General features: G+C 34.1%; 1 protein-coding gene across 2 annotated transcripts in view; it reads right to left on the reverse strand.

Moving 5' to 3' along the window:
* Positions 1–389: 389 nt before the first annotated feature.
* Raf (serine/threonine kinase raf oncogene) overlaps positions 390–22,107 on the reverse strand; it is a 99,635-nt gene continuing 77,917 nt past the window's right edge. Inside the window, exons 16-18 of one of the 2 annotated variants that reach the window (XM_089237942.1) lie at positions 17,706–17,837; positions 8,950–9,084; positions 390–4,244 (exon numbers count right to left, since the gene is read on the reverse strand). In XM_089237942.1, coding sequence (XP_089094068.1) covers positions 4,059–4,244; positions 8,950–9,084; positions 17,706–17,837 — 453 coding nt within the window. In that variant the 3' untranslated portion in view covers positions 390–4,058. The remainder of the gene's footprint in view (positions 4,245–8,949; positions 9,085–17,705; positions 17,838–22,107) is intronic. The other variant, XM_089237943.1, reaches the window with a different exon arrangement.

Consider the following 22,107-nt stretch of genomic DNA (forward strand, 5'->3'; position numbering starts at 1 on the left):
ATTCAGTGAGTATCTAATTACAGAAAAAGATTATTCAGTAAAATTAATTTTTTTTTCACTGAAATTTAAAAAATCGATTTGAAATTATTAATTTACTTAAATATTGTGTGTCATTAATATGAAAAGAGAAAAAGTTTTTTGGAATCAAAACATAGATATGTAAAAAAGCATCAGCTCACTTTTTTTTTGTTTTAGATCTTTTTTTAATTTTTGAGGGATTCGAATCTGAATCATTCTCGCATGATAAGAAATAAGGGCTGGGTGAATACTATCAAAAGGAAGTCTGAAAAAATTAAAACAAGAAAAGCAGTTGGAGAAATTGTCTTGTCAGTGAAAGCAGCACTCGCATAAATACAAGTGCTACCAAGAAAAAGAAAAATCAGGTCAAATTTCATAATTTGAAATAAACTTGTTTTTATTTTGAAAATTACATTAAAAAAAATTTCCAATCAGTTGTGATAATCCCCTCACAAATATATCAAGTGCAAATATGAACTGACAAGAAAAGGAAGTTATGTTTCTCCCAAACACTTGTATGAAGAAAAAAAATGGGGAAAAACCTTACAGGGGCCCTAAACCACCATCATCAGGGACAAACCACCACCTAATATAGTGATGTTACAGATACTTGTTGACTGGCCTTGTATCTCTAAGAGGTAATGCCAGAGCACCTCAAGAAAAGAGGGTTTTCACAACAATGAGAACAGGTTAAAATTTTCGAGAATTCATCAGTTAGGGCCTCAGAAAAACCACTTGGACCGGGGGCCCATGATGCTCCTAAGATGGCTCTGTATACACGTATTCACAAGCAGCAGTTTTGACGAAACAGGCAAACAGAGAAAGGGATCTACAAATAAGCTATCTCAACAAAATTCTATCTTTTAGTTCTCGCTTGATGACACCTATATATGGGCAAGACTATCTTCGAGAGAATTCCACCCGTTTCTCAGAAAATCCAATCCTTTCGTCTGGCGACACGATAGCTAACTTATTGCTGTTGCTTTGCTTTCAGTGCTTTGCGTCCATGTGACATGGTAAGAAATAAGGTTTGTACAATTCAAGAACTGTTGAAAGCCTTCCAAATTAAAAGACTCTGATCAGACTTACATTTACTTGAACCTAATCCTGTCCACGGAATCTAATGAGCAACCTAATTCTCTCTCAACAGCAAAAAATGATATTTTTTCCTTCATGTTATCACCTATTCTAATGCCGGACACCGCTTAAAAAAAAGTTTATTTTGGATGAAAAAGAATGGTGTATATGTGTGTGGTAACTTCATATAATTTTTTCACAAATGCAGCAGGAAATAAATATCTCTATATTTATATGTAATGCACACAATCATCATAAAATTCTGAAATCACACATTTTTTAATAAATCGAAACATTACAAAAATGAAGGACATATTGTTGGTAAAACTATTGTGATTGTATTTGCTGCACGAAAGCTGAAAATGGGAATTACAAGTTCTGTTCAAAAAGTACTTCATATACTATAATTTTTCATGTGTTAACCAATGAAGCTAGGGAGGCATAATTTGGTGCACATATGTACGCAAACCATCTTTGAAGCATGGTTGCACTTTATCTGTGGAATGAAAAAAATTCAAGCATCATGGGCACTAGGATTGATACATGCAAGAAACCATGCTTCCCTAGCTTCATTGAATAACTCAAGGCGACCACAGATAGACAGCACCTTCACTTCCAACTCATCTCACAATGGCAGTAAATTGCAATATAGCAATATGGCCAGAGTTGGTGTTTGGTGAAGTAGCTTCATTGCATAGCTGCCAACTTTAGAGAATTAGAATTAGGGAGGTTTTTATGCAGATTCAAATTCTGTATAAAAATGAATTTGAAAGGGATTTTTTGGAAAACAATGTACAGAGTTTTCATTAATAAAAGTAAAATTATAGGGATTTCCCTCCTTTTGAAAAAATGTGACATAGTGCGAAAACATCGCACCAAGTAAAAAATCATTGGCAACCAGTAGTTTGTTCCAATCAAATCGTGCCATCAAAAAAATTGCCATAGACTCCAAACAGGGCATAGACTCAATGGGACATATGGTCCAGACAAGTCATCTCACCAATTTTGGATGTCAAAAGGCTGAATTGAAGATGGCTGTTTGGTGAATTTTGTCTTTTGCCACTGAAAATGCAATACTTTTTTTGTCATTTGACGCAATGGCGACAATTTGCATTACGTTTGTGATGTCATTTTGGAGGATTAAAACTGAAAGTCTGTCTTTCTTCCAAGTAAATTCTTTGGTGATAATTTTCCCCCTAAACGTAGGGATTTCTTACAATCATGGCTGAAATTCGGGAGGTATAAGAATTTTTTGGGAGTCCGAGAGATAGAGTAGAAATTTGGAAGACCCATGGAAAATACGGGAGGCTTGGCAGCTATTGTCATTGGTTTGCACATGAAAAACTATGGTCGAATACTTTTTGAACGAGCCTTGCATTTGAAAGTTTTGCAAAGGCCAATCGATATTTATAACGTATCTTTATCTTTTTATCAAGAAGACTAGACATTTTTTTTCTATCTTCCTTCAGGAAATATACTCTAAAACCACTTGTAGTGGCACTAAGGAATCTAAATAATTTAATGCTGACTTCACTAGAAAAAGATTAAAAATAACTGAATTCAAATGCAAAACATTAATCCAAGAAGTTTTAATGTTATTTTTTATACAAAAAGCTTCGACATTAGTATCAGTAAACTTTTCTTTAAGTGGAAGATAAACAGGCAATATTTTTCTTTATAAGATGGCAGCTGCAAGGATATATTTTTCCAATTTTCAACATCTTTTTTAAAAGTCTTTTACTGCCGTTAGCGTAACAATTTCAAGTTCAAAAAGAAATGAGTTTGAAGCCTAGCTAAGTCATGAATGTTCTTAAGCCACTCATTCAAATTAATCCTTGGATAAATGGTTTTACTTCAATCACTGTGTGACAAAATCATATTAAATCAGAAGGGGCTTTGAATGATCTACGCTAATAACAAACATTTCCCTGCAAATTCAGAGGTTCCTCTAATAGACAAGACTTTTCCTTTCATTCTTTCATGGAGTTATGAGAGAGGAAATTATTTTTTGTTTTGTTTCCAAAAAAGGGCCTCCTTTGTGAATAACCATAAGATCGTAGTACTCTTTTGTTTTTTTCCCATTACATAGCAATCCTCTTTCTCTCGATATATATACATACATATTTACATAGAAGTGGAGGAAGAGGGGAGCTCTATTTCAATGTTTGCTAAACACAATGGAAATTACATAGCCCTAAAAGAGAGGGTTAATTATATATATAATTAACCCTCTATATTATAGCTATATATATATATATATATATGCATAGCTCTCTATAAAGAGAGTATTTGTCAGGTTTATCACATTGACTGATTTATGAAACACAATGAAGACCAACTTCTATTTGCATGATGATAAAAAAAAAAATGAATTTCCATCACTTTCAGTTCATGATAGATACAACAAATTCTAACTTAACTCAATGTGCGTGCACTTAAATATCAAACCTCAAAAGTGGTAATGAGCTCAATGGTGGAAATATACAAGTGCTAATATGATGTCAGCAGTTTGAGTGTATTATGTTATTGATATATTCATACACCATACTCAAAAAGTTACAACTTGATAGGAAAAGGGGGAAAAAGCATCACTGTTTTTCAGTGCCAATAAAAAATGACACTACCTCATCTTTCATACAGGTTCACAGGCTTTAAATAACAAGGGAAATATAATACAACTTAATGTTCACAATGATCTTGGATGTGAGTGTTTGCCCCCCTCTTTTTCTTATATATAAACTATCTTTCCTTCTACTAATAGTAAGTTACTGAAAATATACAACAATATCAAACAAACTAAGTTGACATTGTGCTCAGGAAACTCTTCTTTACACTTTGCTGCATAGCAAAGTAACCAAAAGCCGGAACTTATGGTACCAATGCACGACTTTGTTTCTGTTGATACAGCCACAAAAGATCTGCGACTCTTGCTGCTTTTGGCAATCATCGCTATAGTCTTCTTGTCAGATGTTGCTACTTGGAGAAAAGAAAGGGAATGCGCCAAACTGACTGTTGATTGGTGTCTTTGGAGAAGCACACATGTACATGAAATCCTCCGACTGTAAATGTGTACGATTCAAAGTTGGCTCAGATGCACTCCTATGGATTTTTGGTAGAGAACGAGCCAATGATTCTAAAGAGGCAAGAATCTGAAAACAAAGGATAAAAATTAATCTTATTAAAGAGGAAAAAAGACAGTAAGTATGGTATAAGAGTATCCTCGCTTTACACTATCTCTACATTTTTTCTATACATGATTTTGAAAAGTTCATTTAAAAATCCCTCAAAAAATCATGATAGATTTAGCCTGGAGTTTTAATGATTTGAAATCCTGAAAATAAGTTTAAAAATTAATGATGTAACATGGTTAAAGTAATAATTGAATTTAGGGATGAAAAAAAAATTGAATATGAATGAAATGCTCAAATTTCACTTTCAGAGTTCACCTAATAAATGTTTTCTGGAAAAAAAAAGGATGAAATTCAGTAGTTGAATAGTTTCAGAGTTCTGAGATTTGAATCAAATTTTGACTTGATAAACAAGCGATAGCTCGCATTTTCATTCAATAAATTAGAGATACACATGCAATATCCTCCTAAATGAGGACAGAAGTTTGACATACAGGCGGCCCTAGACTTTCAGTCATAATTGGTTCCTGAAAATATGTGCGAATGTTGAATATTCAAAAGTAGAGGGATGTGTAAAAAAAAAATTTTGTACATATGTATTCTAAAATATTTATTGCATAATATTAATATATAATATATAATTAAGTTAATGAGGCATGTTTAATTGGTTTCAGGTGTTTTCTTTCTAAATTTGTCAAGAGTTAGTTGAATACCACCTTTTTTTTTCTTTTCTTGATAAAGTGTTCTATAACATGCTGTATCTTTCTCAATCGCCCTACATACTTAAGATATACATTATCCATTGGGATTGCCTTCTTCCCTGATAGTCAAAAATGTGTCAAGATGCATGAAGACTTGGATCATATATTTGATTGTCAAAGTCTGGACGATTTTATCAGCTGCTTCTTCCTCACTTTCATTATGTATTTCATTCAACTCTTGTTGTTCAATTAAAGTATTCATTTGACAGAGGTACTAAGTGAGATTCAATCTCAACTCATTATAACATCTTCGTTGTTGACATCCAAGTTTAGTTCATTCATTAGACTAACTATTTCCTCTGTGATAGTTTCCAGAGTTTTCCTCCAGAATTTATAAAATCACAAATTTTTTCATTATCCACAAAAACCCTTAAAAAATTGAATTTTTAAAATGTGCAAAATAATGAATTGTGCGAAAATCGAGAGCTGCCTGTATTTGCTTTGGGTGTCAAGCATTACATTATCACAACTAAGTAGACAGTTTTCTTTGGCTTTAGTTTGGATTAAAAGCAAATTTACAGAAAAAAGTACACTCACAAACCAAATCTCCACTGTATATATACAGAGTGGGTAGGGAGCATGGCATTTCACTGGCAAACCAGTAAATGCCTAGGAAATTGCCTTTTCCCTCATTTATGCTGTTTTTCCCTGATTCTTCTACATTTTTTAAATTCAAATATCTCACAAATATTGCACTAAGTAACAACAATTTTTTTTGGCCAAACAAATTTTTAATTGTGTTTTCGACCACAGAGTACATATAAAGCATTCTTTTTATTTTGATAACTGTACAACACCTTGCAACATGAATGGCATATCTGAGTACTACACGCTAATTGGATACTATTTCTAATTAGAAGAATGACTCTAGACCAGTGTTTCCCAAAGTGGGCAATGTGATGGTCCGGGAAGGAGGGATAGAAGCTATGAGTATAACATAGCATCCTACAGGTTTGCTTAAGTCTGGGGCGATGAAACAAAAAATTCTGTAGAATGGGCAATGGAACAAAATGTTTGGGAAACTAGGCCCTAGACCAGTGATTCCCAATGTGGGCATTAGAATGTTCCAGGGGGGCGATAGAAGCTATGGGTGTAACATAAGATCCTATGGATTGTATTGCGTTGGGGAGCCATGGGAGAAAAAATGTCTGAAGAAAGAGGGGGGGGGGGACGAAAAAGGTTGGGACTTTTGACTTAGGACATGCTCTAGACCAATCTTTCCGTTCCCAACCTTTTTCAGTCTGCGTACCCCAGCTGGCTTGATTCCTTTCCACGTACCCCCGATCCCGAATCTCCCAGGCATCTCCCCCCACAATCTGTTTCACCCATTACAGATTCTGAAAACTTCCCTAAAAAAGTATATGTTGTTAAGTATAAATTAAATAGTCTATTTTTTCATTATACACATGTTTTTTATATTTTTGAAGTAAGTAACAAATTAACACAATTTTTTGTAAAAAAAATTAATGTGATGTTTTGGGCTGTATTGAATTTTACAGCTTTGAAAAATTAGGCTCAAAAGAGGATAAATACAAAAGTCCGGAGCCGCATTCAATTTGCCCATTCAACAAGCTCCATGCTAAGAAACAGCAATGAAAACATGGTTTTTCTGGAAAGTTCACTGCATTCATCACCGCAGTGAGCCCAAAAAACTGACGAGGTTTACCATTCTGCCATTGAAGAGAATCTTCAGAGTGGTATTTAATGTGAGCTCTAGCAATTTCTTCTGGAATTGACAATGAAGTCGGTACAAAATACTCTTCTTCGAAAGGATTAGATATCCACTGATCACCCATTTCCGGCTCTGAAAAATATTTTTCAAGCAAGAATTTTAATCCTTCTAAGTTACCGACTGTTAAATTTAACTTGGCTTGTGACAAGAAATCATGAATTGTTTCGAATACTTCCAAAAAAAGAGCTACCTCATGCCAAAGTTCGAACAGCCACATCAGGACTTCACCCCGAGACAATCACATAACTTCAGTGTGCAAAAGTAAAGCATTGTGAAAGCTGCCAAGTCTTCACACAACAATTTAAACAACCTGTAGTTGGTAGGATTCACCTTGATAAAGTTGACAATTTTGACAGCTTCATCAAAAACGTTTCACAAATTTGGAGGCAAAAGTTTCGATATGCAGGGCTCTGTCTATGTCAGAAAGAAGCTACTTTTCAGCACTATAGCGATTTGCAAATAAAATATTTTTTTTCGATCCACCCTAATGCACATCCTTTATGTGTAAGCCTACATCTTATATTATGTCTAAATATACATTTTTGGTGAATGTTAAACTATGTATTTGATCAATAAAATTGACCATGATTATAAGTAAGGGAATAATTGTTCACACACAAACACACCCACTTCTGTGTAATTATATCTGAACCTTGAGTCATATGCAGAACTGCAGCAAGAAAATTGTTTGTGGTAAAATAAATGAATTTGGAGATAATGAAAATTCTGAGAATCGGAATGGTGCCTGAATTTTTTTTTTCCTCCAAATTTTTCAGACCCCGCAGAAAACGTGCTCATTGCTGTTAAACCTGATATTCAGGTTTTTAAGCAATCCGTGTTGAGTTGCAGGCTGCATTGCTTTTTGCCGGGACAGTAAAAAAAATGGAAAAACACCAGCAAAAATGAAAAAAGAAATTGGAATCAATATTACATTATGGATGTAATACAATTATCAATCATCACAACTACAATTTTGATGAATATAGTTTTTCACTACTTATTTTCTTCCATATTTTTCTCAATATTATTGAAGTCAATCAATAACATAAATGTACAGCAATGTACTCATTACTGTATACATAGACTCTATGTATACAGCAATGAGTCCATTTTGTTTTGGCGACTTCTGCAACGCATGCACAAAGCTCTGAGTAGCAACCTTCCATGGATTTTCCTCCATCTGTGGTGAGCCCAACACATTTTGACCATTAAATTACTTTTTGAACAAAATAATGATAAATTGCTTCAAATGTCTTTAACAGTCGTACGACTCCTTCAATGGGTGAGAAATAAAAAGATTTTCTATGAATTCTCTTTCAAGTACTCAGCAATTACAAGTAGCACAGAATATTGCACAAAACGTCAGTACTTTCGTTGACTTGGATGGAAAAAATTCACATCCTTTGACGTAACTTATGGCTCTGCTCTCAACATCATCTTACATGTCCTGTATTCTTCGACACCATATTATTTAACAGAGGTATTAAATGCGCACTTTCCTCTGCAAGCATGCATGTGACAGCATCCTAATGTACGGTGAAATTACATTTTTACCAATGGTGTGATTTTTTCCTCATCTGGCAATACAACAGCTAATGTAGTAAGAGGCCTTGGAAGAAAAATAACGCTGAAGAAAAGTAAGGCGAGAGGAAGGAGTGTGTGAATCCAGATCATAGATTGGGCATGGGCGTGTGGAGGGATGGCCGATCCTCCCATTGGACGCAACTCCTCTTTTGTTAAGATTTTATTGATAGGGAGGCCAATATATTATAACTAACAATATTATTAAAAACCTCTATACCTTTTCAAAATTCTTTTTAATTTTTTAAAATTATTTTGTTAGATGGGTGGCCACCATTACCAATTTCTTTTCATGTAACCCCTAATGGCCTCTCACATACCCCAGGGGGTATGCATACCCCTGGTTGGGAACTGCTGCTCTAGACCAATGGTTTGCCAGTAAAATACCATGACCCATAGTGTTTATAAAACAGTATTAAATTAATTCATTCACAAAAATTACTTTTCTTGCTCAGTATCAAGTTTCATCATTTTATTATCTTCTGAAGAATTCTCCTGTTTCTACTTTACCTATACTAAATTGAATTCACTTTACATGATTATTTTGCAAAACAAATCAACTGTGCAAAGTGGAGGGTATACCTATTTATCACAAATCTGTAAATAATGATCACAATGTCAACGAGATGATGAATTCAAAAAAATTACTCACTTGTCTAAATAAAGGCCTTTCTTCACGACCAAATTTGATACAATCTTCGATGAGCCTATTCAATGCCTTTGGAGTATCTGATCTTGTATTTCTTAGATCTGGTATCAAATAACCGTGACCAACCATAAATAATATCTAAAAAAAGAAAAGAAATTCTTTTAATCATTTGATAAGAATGAATTATTGAGCAATTATTGAGAAATGTATGTACCTGAAAATATCTCTAATGTCAAAGTAACATTTCAGAGTTGGCAGGTTTGACTGTTTAAACTGTGGTTTAAACTGTCACGTCGAAAACCTCAAATATTTTTTTCAATATAAAAATTTCCATTAGAAGTGCACATGTTAGTGTTAAAAGTGACTATTTTACGCAAAAAATATAAATACTTGATGATTGTAAAATAATTTTCTGCTCTCTACAGAATTATTCTGAACATATTCTTGCGAAATATACAATTTGTATAAAGCATAGCATAAAAGCTGAAAAAAAAACTATGGAATGATTTGATATACTCTTCAATGCAGGATGATTTTCGACCTTTCAAAATTTCTTTAACTGCTTATATAAGTGTATAGATATAAACATCTCCTGTATTAGTTTTATAACAGATATGTGTTTAAAAAGTTCTTTTACATCATACAGTCAAACCTCTCTATCTCGAAACTTACGAGACCTGAAAGAATTTTGAGATAGAAAGTTTTCTAGAAAGATTTTTTAGTATGTAAAGAAAACACCTGATATTCAGGTTTTTAACCAATCCGTGTTGAGTTGCAGGCTGCATTGCTTTTTGCTGGGACAGTAAAAAAAATGGAAAAACACCAGCAAAAATGAAAAAAGAAATTGGAATCAATATTACATTATGGATGTAATGTAATTATCAATCATCACAACTACAATTTTGATGAATATAGTTTTTCCCTACTTATTTTCTTCCATATTTATCTCAATATTATTGAAGTCAATCAATAACATTAACAGTATCAATTGCAGGAGCTTTTTATGTAAGATGGTGTGTATTTCGAGCAAACCTGTTTGAGCATGGTTTTCATTTCTCTTAACAATAATGGAAAATACTACAGGAGGAAAAAAACCTTTGCTTTTCATTCTCAGTTGTCCTTTGGTGCTTAAACATAATCAAAGTTTGTGTTGAACAGTTTTTCTATGAAATGGCGAATTTAAATTTTGTGGTTGTGATTATCAACTTAAGCAGTAGGGAAAAGATTATGATACTACAAAAAAAAAAAAAAAACCACAATTATACTGTGTTATCATCCTGGCTGTAATGGCTTTGGTAACTTGCATATGACCAAATTTCAAATTTCCCCTACTTTGTCATCTGTTTTTATAATCCTTGAAACAGGGTTGGGCATTTTGCCTACAAAAAAGGTATTTTTGTCGAGACAGTGACAAAAACTGATAAAAATCAGGGCATAAATCTGCAAAAATGGTTTTATGGAAAAAAACATTTGACTTAAAGTGTATTATATATATCAGAGACTTGAAATTATTACAACAATCAACTTTATGCTGTTATATTGAGAAGTAATCTGGTAGAAAATAAATTTGCAAATGAATAGAGATACAGTTGATGCTCATTATAATACCCCCACGTTATAGCAATCATTCCATCACAATAACCTGTAGGAAAAATCGGTTATGGTTTCCTACAGGTGAAAAGGGTCGTTATAACAATATAAAATTCTTTTGCATCAATTTCTTTTAGTGATACTAGACATAAATTAATGTGGAAATTATAGACTTGTTTTATGCTTGGCAAAAGTCTATTTTTGTCAAGACGTTTTTCCTGCAGTTTTTCCCAGCTATGGCAAACACTTACCACCCCTAAAAGTTATTGATTATTAAACCAAAATTTGAGTTCGAAACTATGTCATTTGTATAATAAATGGTTGAATAAACAACAATGCCTCTCGTGAATAAATAGAAGGGGAAAGAATTTATTTTTGTTAGAAATAATCACAAATAAAAATTATCCTATCTATGACAAAAACATGCCAACCCCGATACAGTGAGATCTTGACATAATGATACTCTATGGATCAAGAAAAATATAGTGCTGTAGAGGGATTTATTGTTATATCAAGCATCATTGCAGTGAGGTTTCAGTGTATAATGTTATTTCAAGAGATCGTTGCAGTGAGGTTTCAATGTATGGTAATACCCTGACCTGTGCGATTTCAGAGTTATACGATTTGTGTGAAAAATGTGCATTTCTTAAATTCAAGCATAATCACTGGATTATTGTTGAGATAGTGGAGAGCAGTAAATGATAATCAAGTAAAAAATTGTTTTATTCGATCAGAATATTATATTTAATGAAATTGTACCAATTTTTGAGAGTTAACAGTATATAAAAATGAAAATGTTGCTAGGATTTTAGAATGGAATCCTAAGGCTTATTTGATATCTATTTTCACAGAGGTGGTCACAATTTTATATATGAAATCCAATGCCAAGTTTAAAAAATAATTTGTTTAATGTATTGCTCCTTGATGATAAATGCACCTAGTCTGTTAACTTTCAATTAGCTCATGGCTGAAATTTGTTTCCTTATCTCCAAACAAGAGCAGCTCATTCCTTTTGATTGGTTGAGGTTTTATCAAAACGTTCAAGCATTTTCTCATTTGCGTAGATTTCAGAGTGCAAATACAGATTTTATGCCTTTTTTACCAGACTGGATTGCAGTCACAATGCAAGTTAAATTTATGAAGCCTCATAGAAGAGTGCCATAGAATTATAGTCATAGTAAGAAAAAAAAAGACAGGTGTTCTTTCTATAATTTGGTCCTAATTAACTTATATCTATATGTATTTCCATAGAAAACTGTACCCTGACTTATGTGGTTATTGCTGGTCTCCACTACTGCATAATTTCAGGGTATTACTGAGCTTTGTCTATTTTAGAAAGAAATGGTTTACTTTGGACAAAATTTGCTACTTTAATTGCAAACACAATTGCATGAATGGTAGGGTATTAGATGTTTTAAACGCTTTCGAAAAACATAATTTATGCTCATTCTTTAATTAATAAAATTAATAAGCATATATATATCATGCTAATATAATTCTTAAACCAGAGTTACTGTGTTTGAAACCGGGTTGGCAGGCTTTTGACACATGATAGTTTTTGATAGTTTAAGCCATAGAGATTTAAACTGTCACATCAAAAACCTCAAATATTGCTTTTCAATATAGAAAATTCTTGATGAAAATATACACACTGATTGCATGTAATGTTTAAAGTGACTATGTTTTTCATAGGTGACCGGTGATTTTCATACTACAGTTGTCGTTCGAACGCTATTTAGGGTTTTTCACAATGGAGATCACATTCCAATACAAAAAACTTGGTGTTGCCATTTGATATTTTCGAAATGTTCTCACTGTAACCGTAACTGTTAGAGTGACACTGTTGTTTTCCATATCATTCTTGAGCGCATACATCAAAATACCTTATGCCAAAATTTCATTCAGTTTCTGTGAATGGTATGATAGTTAGGGGCCTATATGTCGGGATAGTTTTTTTATAATCACCCTGTATAATCACCAACACTTAAAACAATACCCTTATTGTGTGCCTAACATTAGAATATATCTTTTAATCAAAATACTGAATTGTAGGACTAAAATGTTCTTTTATTTGACAGTGAAAAATTAAGGGTGACTAAGTTTGACCATGATACAGTGTATTTACTAGCATTTATAATGCAATGGTTTTCCAATTGAAGCTGTATCTAAAAGTGCAAACAATGCTTTGGGTGCCAGATCTGCTTTGATTGAGCATATTCTTCAAAACTCTGGATTTATACAACTTGAGCTAAGGAATTTTTAGGTGAGAATAAATGAGTTTAATTAATGTATTAACAGGTGCTGCCCCAGAATTTTTAATATGGAATAAAATTTTGGGCAGATCAGAAAAATTTAAAATATTAAAACAGATTTTTCTTCTCCGTAATTATTCTTCAAAATATAAAACACTTTAACTTACATAAAAGTATTTTGTTATTTAACATGTCTATCAGGTTTAAAAATATTTGACAACAATAACAGTAAGTTTTTGACTGTTTTAATACTGAGTTAGTTTCTGAGGTCAAAAACCCAACCCTGATCTCCTATCGAACATATATTGAATAAACAGCTCTATATTGCTTAGTCAATTGAATACAGGTAATAGTTCAGATAAAATGGAATGTAACATTATATGTTATCTGTTCTAGACTCTTAGTATGTCAAAAAATTGTGAATTGCAATTAATATTTTGTTTTACTTATTGCAATAAATTAGTGGTTAAAAATAAGACATTGCAATACACAAAAAAGTAAGTTTCTCATGTTATATACCTATCAAGTTCAAAATATTATCGAAAAACATTCATTTAGGTTTTTGATGTTTTAAACCAGTTTTAGATGCGTGTCACATCAAAAACCTAACCATGTTTTGAGATAAAAAAAACCTGAGAGGTTTTTCTGGTTTATTAGGAAGATAACAGGCCTAGAAGTGAAAATTTGATAAAAAAAGTAGGAAAAGAGTAGGAACACCAGTGACAAAAAAAAAAAAAAAAAAGGAATTCCCAAATTATCGCGGTATTTAAACATGTTCTGTTGTTCAGAATCATACCTCGAGTATTTTAATTATTTTACAGTATTATCCATAAACTAGCTAAAATACCCGGCGCTGCCCGGGTTTTCTTCAATGAGGCTGTTAGAAAAACCGTGTCTAAGTAAACCAATTCTATTCCCCCCCCAACCCACACAAATTCGTCGCGGTACAAATTTGTCACAGTGTCAATTCGTCGCGGTACAAGTTTGTCGCAGCTCCAATTTGTCGTGTTACAAATTTGTCGCAGTTCCAATTCATAGCTGTACAAGTTTGCCGCTGTGTCAATTCGTCATAACGTCAATTTATATATTACAGCACAGGTTTTTTTCTTACACGTGAAATAAAAAACATGAACAAAAAGTGTACACGCAGTTAACTGAAAATAATTATTTTTTGTCAACGGAAAGGTCATCCAAATTAAAATTACAATATCAATTACATTTAAAAATTTAACTGCATATAAAAATTTAACAATATTTGAAAATTCAGTTATAAAAATTTGAAATGTTAAATAATTGATTTTTGCTGTGATAAAATTTCAATATCATGTGGAAAAATTTCGGTTTGTATGATATTCCCTAAATTACAGTGAGCCTATCTTTAACGGTAAATTTCTATCTGCCCCATGGGCTTTTTTGCGATATTCACGTTATGTAAGTGTTTAAATAAAATGTTACTCAAAGGCATTGAAAATAAATAAAGGTTTAGATATTGTGGAATGTTTATATTTATGATACAAATTGTTTTTAAAATTAAAATTATCCTAATAAATGTAGGCTATAATCAGAGGCGGATTTATAGTTTTCCCACCTGTGGGCTATTCAAACCTTGCATCCCTTCCTCCTTTCTAATTCATGTTCTTGATCACCAATTACTCAATTTTTGTTACGCCCTTTCACTTGAACTTGTCATCTTGGGATAAAGTCTGCATACCCCCCTCCCCACCCAGGAAATATACCTCTGAATATAATAATCTTACATTGTCTGTTAATGGTAATTCACTTGTGTTGTAAGAAGAAATTTTTACTAATCGCTGACTGGAGCTGTATAAGTGTCATGTACATGAAGTTACTTACATACAATGGGATAATTAAAAGTCTGATTTCATTCTTTTTACTTCAGAGTTGTTACTTTAGAGTTGAAAGAAATAAATCAAAAATCGATTGACATTTGCAGTGGTGTCAGACAGGGATGCTGTGGGTGCCCAGGGTACTTTATGGAATGGGTATGAGCACCCAGAAAAATGATTCAGAAATCAAAATTTCCTACTTCAAGATAAGAACCCAAAAGTTCCAAACACTTGCTGGATCCTTGGCCAGTCAAAGGTGCCGACATGAAGGGAACATTGGGGGGGGGGGCTGAAAATCGTCATTCATTCTATATATAAGGGACTCAAACCCATACTCAGGAGGAGAAATGGTACATTGCATTGTATATTCATGAGTTATTGGAATAAGGAGGGGCTCAAATGGCATCAGCCCCCAGTTTCTGGCGCCTATGGTTGGAGTGTTTGAATATAACTTCGATGTGATAATGCAAACTGATTTGATTGAATGTACATTGCATTGCAACAAAAATAATTTGCTGTTACACATAAAACTTAAAGACACTGTTGATAAAAAATTACTTAAAGATATATTCTATGCATGGATACATTTAATAGTGAATTACGGAAATCATGCTTGGGGGCACATTGATTGCAATTTATTATCTCGATGTGCACCCCCGATGCCCCTCGCTGCAAGAAATGGAAATCCCTACAGAAAGCGCGGCCTATACGATGGCAACTAAATTTTCAAAATTTATTTGATCCCAATTTATTATCTTGGTGTGCTCCCCAACGCCCCTCACTGCGAGAAATGGAAATCCCGACAAAAAGTGGGGAATTCGACAAAAGTGCTTATATGTACTACCAATACCATAATACCAATTTATTATCTTGGTGTACGTTCCAATGTCCCTTCGATGACTTCAATGAAAATACTTTGCTTCATTTTTTAAAAATTAAAACAGAGATGGGAAAGGGGAACATTTCCAATAAATGAGAAAAAAAATTAATTCCATTGCAACTACCCTCTATTTATGAGATCACAACAAACATATGAATTTTAAAGCAATTTAAATTTGTCGCGACGGATTGACATCGCGACAAAATGACTTCGCTACAACTTTGACGAAATGAGTCTGCAAAAAATTTGTATCGAGACAAATTCGTACTGCGACGAAATGAGCCCGCGACAAATTTGTACCGCGACGAATTGACGCTGCAATAAATTGAACGTGACGAATTGACCTAGACCCTAACCACACGACTTCTTATTACTTAAATTATTGTGGTGAAATGTACTGTACACCTTGATTTATACTAGTGTAGTAAGGAAGACGTCCATCTCTCTCGGTAAGATAAGAGCGCCTTCTGACGATGTGTACGGAGCTGAGAGACACAGACATGGCGCCAGAAGTGGGATCCTGGATGGGCCCCCAAATGTGGGGAATGATCACATGAACACATTTAACGGGACACTAACACAGATTATTCTATAGATCTTGGTAAAAAACATGAAACAAAATAATAAAACAAAAGCGTCAGTGTGGGAGGCCACGTCTGGTCTCACCCACATATACATCGACGTCTGCATCTCACAGCACTGCGTACACATCGTCAGAGGCCGCTCTTATCTGACCGAGAGAGATGGACGTCTTCCTTACTACGCTAGTATAAATCAAGGTGTACAGTACATTTCACCACAATAATTTAAGTAATAAGAGGTAAAAAAGATTTAAAAAATTGCTATTATTTTTTCTTTAAATTTTATAAATTTTTATTAATATTGTTATTTTGATTCATACTTTAATAAATGTCATATTACTTCAAATTTATATGATTTTCATAACATTGCACATTAAATCTGACGGAACTCTGCCTAAGTCGTCACTCCGCTTGAGCCATCATAATTTTTAGATAACTTGAGGTGACGACTTATTGAGGTTTTACTGTATTATACAAAGTTTACATATCAAATTTACATCTTTTGGAAAACTGATTAATTAATGTTTGGTGGGTTTTGCTGAGTATTCTAACTCCTTTAAAATGTATTTTCAGATGCAAAACTAAATCCACATGCCTTTCCGTCATTGTGTTTACAGGAAAAAATGTATTTAATCCTTCCAGTATTTTAAAAATGTCAGACTAGTTTTTGACACTGTTTTCTTGCTTCTCAAGCTCTACTTCTTCCATATTATCTTCATATGACTCTGACATTGCAAATTTTTTAACAACGACATTCGATAACATATATTTTTTCTCTTAGTGATAAGAGAGCAATGATCACCAGGGCAAGCCATATTGAAAAGTGTGGAATAACATGTAAAATATACGAATACAACCAGCAGCATGTGATTTCAGATTGTAAACTGACATCAGTGATGCTAAACATTAACAAACTTCAAGCCTAAATTTCTTTTAAAAAGTAGCCAATAAAGTGGATCAAATATTAAAAATTGTTCTGCCATCTGGCGAGCATAATATGAATCAAAATTACAACTACTGGTGTCTGCATAGGGGGTGTTAGGCGAATGAATGATGAAAATGTTGTCAGCGTCAATATATTTTATGTGAGACTGACCATTAAGCGGGGGTTCAAAATACATTTAAATCGGTTTTATGCAGAGAAATTTTAATTTGGCTGTAAAACAGGGGTAACTGTTAAGAGGGGTTTTACTGAAATCAAATAAAAAAAAAAAGAATTAGAATGTATAAACTATATATCCCTTCTACAAGGGTGTGGTCTGCCAATGATGAACTTTTGCACCCACACCAGCAACAACTTCTTTGATACTCCACCCTTAATCAAGTTGTATTTATTTAATTTTTTTTAATATACATTTTCCAACAGAAATCTCTTTTAAGTATTTGTAAAGCAAAAGTCTTACTTTACATTGACTTGATTATGGAATAACTACAATAAATCATACATATTTTGAGACAGAACGCCCCCCCCCCCGCCCCAACATAAAAAACACAGACACAATTTACAGTTGTTTACTGGGTGAACCTCGCTGCATTGAGATAAAATAATAATAACATGTTAACTATCAAAGTATAAGATTTGTAAAAATCACAATCATGAAAACAATACCTGGTCTTTGTTGTTAATGTGAGCATAAGGCAACTGTCCTGCCACCAACTCAAAGAGGACGATACCGAATGCATAAACATCAGATTGAAAGGAATATGGATTGAGATCTTTCATTCTAATAACTTCTGGAGCCTTTACATGAAAATAATAAATAAGAAATTTTGCGTTGATATAATTTATTAGCAATAGTACATATCAATAAGTGTAACAAATTTTGCAGCCTTTCCCTCTTATTCAAGGAAATCATAGTTAAAATCAGGGCTTGACAAATCCCAGGCGCCATGTCTACTGTAAAATCAATATTCAGGGTGTCTACCACATACCAAAATTTGGGGACTTTTTGGTGAATTTTGGGTGATCTTTTCTCATAGGACAAAATGGACCATGTTGGACGGTTTTTTCATATCAGTGGTTCCCAAACTACTACTACTAAACCAGACATGCACGTTGTCTATAGTCCTCTGCGGAATTGGTATATGTTGGAATGTGTGTGTATGTATAGTGAACCTTCCATGAAGCTTGTTTCTGTGTAATGCTGCCATCTGCAATCAATTTTTTAAACTATGATTTTTTTTCTCAACTCATAGTGCATGAAGTGCAATGATTGAATAATTGTATCATTGTAGGCCTGTTGCTCTCTGTGGCGACTTTTCAACAGGGAGATAGACTTGCATTCCGACGGGAAGTTGGGAACCACAGAAAACCAACTTCAGCCGACCACCACTGCGATGTCGATGGGGTTTGAACCCAGATCCTCGTGGTTCCCAAACTGTGAGTCGAGACCCCCAGGGGATCCGGGTTCGAACCCCACCGTCGCTGCAGTGGTGATCGGCTGAAGTTGGTTTCCTGTGGTTCCCAACTTCGAGGTGCAAATACGAGCTGATCTCCCATTGAAAAGTCACGCCACAGCGAGCAACAGGCTTACAATGATACAATTATTCAATCATTACATTTCACTCATAGTTAGAAAAAACTGGTGGCAGATAGCAACACTACACATAACAAGCATTACACAGAAACAAATTTCATGTCAGGTTTCACTACATGTGCATGCACATTCCAACATGTACCAATTCATTAGAGCAGCAGTTAACCTTTTTTTGACTCGCAGAGCACTTTTTATGTGTAAAATTTTTATGGCAGAACCTGTAGGCCTCTTTTTTTTAATTAATATCTATCAAATTCACTGATTTATTTTATTTTTCTCGAGTCACAGCGGAGCCCTTGGGAAGTGAACACGCTGCATTAGAGGTTCCGCAGAGGAGTATGGATGGTACATGTATGGTTTAGTAGTAGGCCCCTAGGGGGTTTGTGTTAATAAAATAGGGGGTCTCTTAATGAAAGAGGGAACGTGAGTGAATTTACATAACAGAAATATGATATCAATTTTATTCTTGCAACTTTTCATGAGACATGATGATGATGCCGATACATATATACAAAAATGTATTTCGATCAACCGTACAAATTTTTGATGGGAGGGGTGCAATGTCTTCATGTCATGTTCCCATGTATCTCCACTCATAGTAAGCACTATCTTACAGCACAAACAGAAATCAAATTTCTCTATGAGAGTCTTATTACTGAGAAAATTAACAATTTGTTCATTTTTGTAGCCTCAGTCATCTTGTGCCGCAATGGTTCATTCAAATGAAACCTAGTAAAGCCAATTACAAGAGAGAATTATAACAGTCTTCAGTGGTGTCAAAACCAGGGGTGCTATGAGTGCTCAAGCACTCATGGTAATTTGTGACATAGGTCTCAGCACCCCAGAATTCATTCAGAAATTTCCTATGTATCAAGCTCAAGACGGACAAGCACTCATTGGTTCGAAGCCCCTTCAATGCCCCCACCAGTCTTGTTAAACTGAATATGTTCATATATATATATTAGCCACCTCAGTTGTTAGATGGTCATTTGTATGTAGCGAACATTAATCAATAAAATTAAATGCTTTCAAATAGTTTCAAAATCTTTCCCAGGTCTGCATCTATTTTGTTACTTTTGGGTAGCCACCAGGCTGTATTTAAGTTTTTGATCAATTTTCTATTTGGTGCAAGTGCGTACATAAATAAAATTGTGATTCACACACTCAAATGAAATACCAAATGTTCTTCTCCTCTGGTATTAGATCAAGGCTGGACAAATCTAAAAAAATTTACATGCCCCGTCAGGCATGCATTTTTCAATAACACTTGCCAGCATCAATATTTTACATGCCCAAAAAATATTGCTAAATATATTCACTAGATTTAGTTATTTCATTTTAAAATATTTCTCATTGTTAATCACACTCAAAATAGCTTCGGGTAACAATTATTCACATAACCCTCTTCAAAAAATAATCGTAATGAATACACAAATTTTTAATGTAAATCATCTGAATTTGCATCATCACTTCTGTGACTCTTGATATGATTGAAACTAACAGTTTTCCCAATCTTGTTTGTTTTGCTGCCCTTGCCAGAATTTCCCTCCCCCCCTCCCCATAAGATATTCCACTAGATGCAGGGTCAAATTTATCAATTTTTTGGACTATTGATGCTGATCCTTATAAAATTAATGAAGTAACTCACTCTTACACACACACATTGAAAATCTAAGATCAGTCAATTATAATTTTCTGCACTGTTGGTTGTCTGAAAAGAAGTCAGTTACAGTTCACTCTGCTAATGGAATCACAGCTGATTTACGTTCCAACACCAGACTTGAGCAGGTGTGATTAATGGAATTATTGCGAATGTGTCTGGTCTTGGCTAGCCAATGATAACCAATTTTTTTTCCAAGTGCAAGGTGGGCCCACACCATGCATGATCACCTATTTCAGGGGAATTGTAAATAAATACACCAAACGTTTGCTTATTTTTTAATATCTCACCTATGCACAAACCAGTTGCAGTCACAGATTTCTAATCATACAAGAAAATTTTTTTCACGAGTAGTAGTTTATGTGCTTGTCCCATACACCATCACAGCTTGTTTCCTTGGCCACATCATACAGGAGCATAAATGATATCGGAGGATGGGGGGGGGGGGGGGTGATCCACCATCCACAAAAAATCGTTTTATTAGCATAAGCGGCAGAGCAAAAATAGATAGCCTCCCACCAATCAACATGCACACTCTCTGTGAACCACATCCCTCCTGTTCAAAAAGTATGCATCCGATTATGTACAAGAGTCCAGCAAATACCTTGCGGCGGCTCACCAAAGACTGTGGCCAACAGTCGCCAAGTGCAGGGATGGCGCAAGAGGATGTTTGTGACTCAACAGACCAGAGCATAATGCTAATATAATATGTTGTGTTGTCTATGATACATTAAAAGCCGATTGTTACAGTGGTGACCAAGACCAACGCAACCTTCTAATAACATAAAGACAAAAAATCTACCCAGCCGAAGCCCAATGCGTGCAGCACCGCTGATGCTATTAGGATCAGGGTAGGACCTTTTTGTGATCGTTCTATTTTGTTTGGTCAGGATAACAAATATTTTTTTTATTTTGGTCAGGATATAACAAATATTTTTATTTTCGCAATTATATAATTAGATTTGCAAATAATAGTCTGCATCTAAAAATGCCTAACGATAACTCTCCTAACCCTTCACCACCTGACCCATCACCGGAAAACATACAAATTTGTCGTGCTGCCTTGAACTCCCGCCCATATGGCGGCAGAATATAAAGTTATGGTTCATTCAAGAGGAAAGTTGTTTTCAATATACGACATAACTAATGACAATACCAAATACAATAACGTGATTATGGTTATAGATCCAGAAATGCTCGCTTCTGTTTCAGATATTTTATTGAACCCATCCAAAACAAACAAGTATGAGACTCATAAACAATAGATAATCGAAGAATTCTCTGATTCTAACACTTTTCAAGTATGCAAAAGGAACTAGAGTTGGGGGACAAAAGACCTTCACACATATTAAGGGAAATGAGAAATTTGGCCGGCAAATCTGTAAGTGACGATTTTCTAAGAACTCTATGGTTCCAACGTATGCCATCCGAAACACAGGCCATCCAAAGATGGGATTGCTGTTGACTCTTTTTGGAGCAGTAAATTTAGTGTTTCGGAGCAGCAATTTATGAATTTGGAGCAGTGCACAGAATTATTACCTTTGTGAAAAATTGAAATTTTTTGAACAGAGATTTACCAAAATTTAATAATCAGATTATTAAATTTTGAACATTTTAACCAGTTATAGGGTTCCGGCATCAAAAATCAGTTTTATATATTTGATAAAACTTACATCCACTCATAGGGACGTAAAAATTAGTCATAATCTAAGCTGGGTGTAAAAAGAGAAAGTAACAGTTTACAAATCAAACATATAAGCATATATTTAAAAAAACCCTCATGACATTTTGTTGACTGTTTCTGTTGATTCATG

The sequence above is a fragment of the Pholcus phalangioides genome, unplaced genomic scaffold (assembly GCF_987345545.1).
Source record: "Pholcus phalangioides strain wild (caught in Gottingen) unplaced genomic scaffold, Ppha-v1.0 ptg000010l_1, whole genome shotgun sequence".
Classification (NCBI taxonomy): domain Eukaryota; kingdom Metazoa; phylum Arthropoda; class Arachnida; order Araneae; family Pholcidae; genus Pholcus; species Pholcus phalangioides.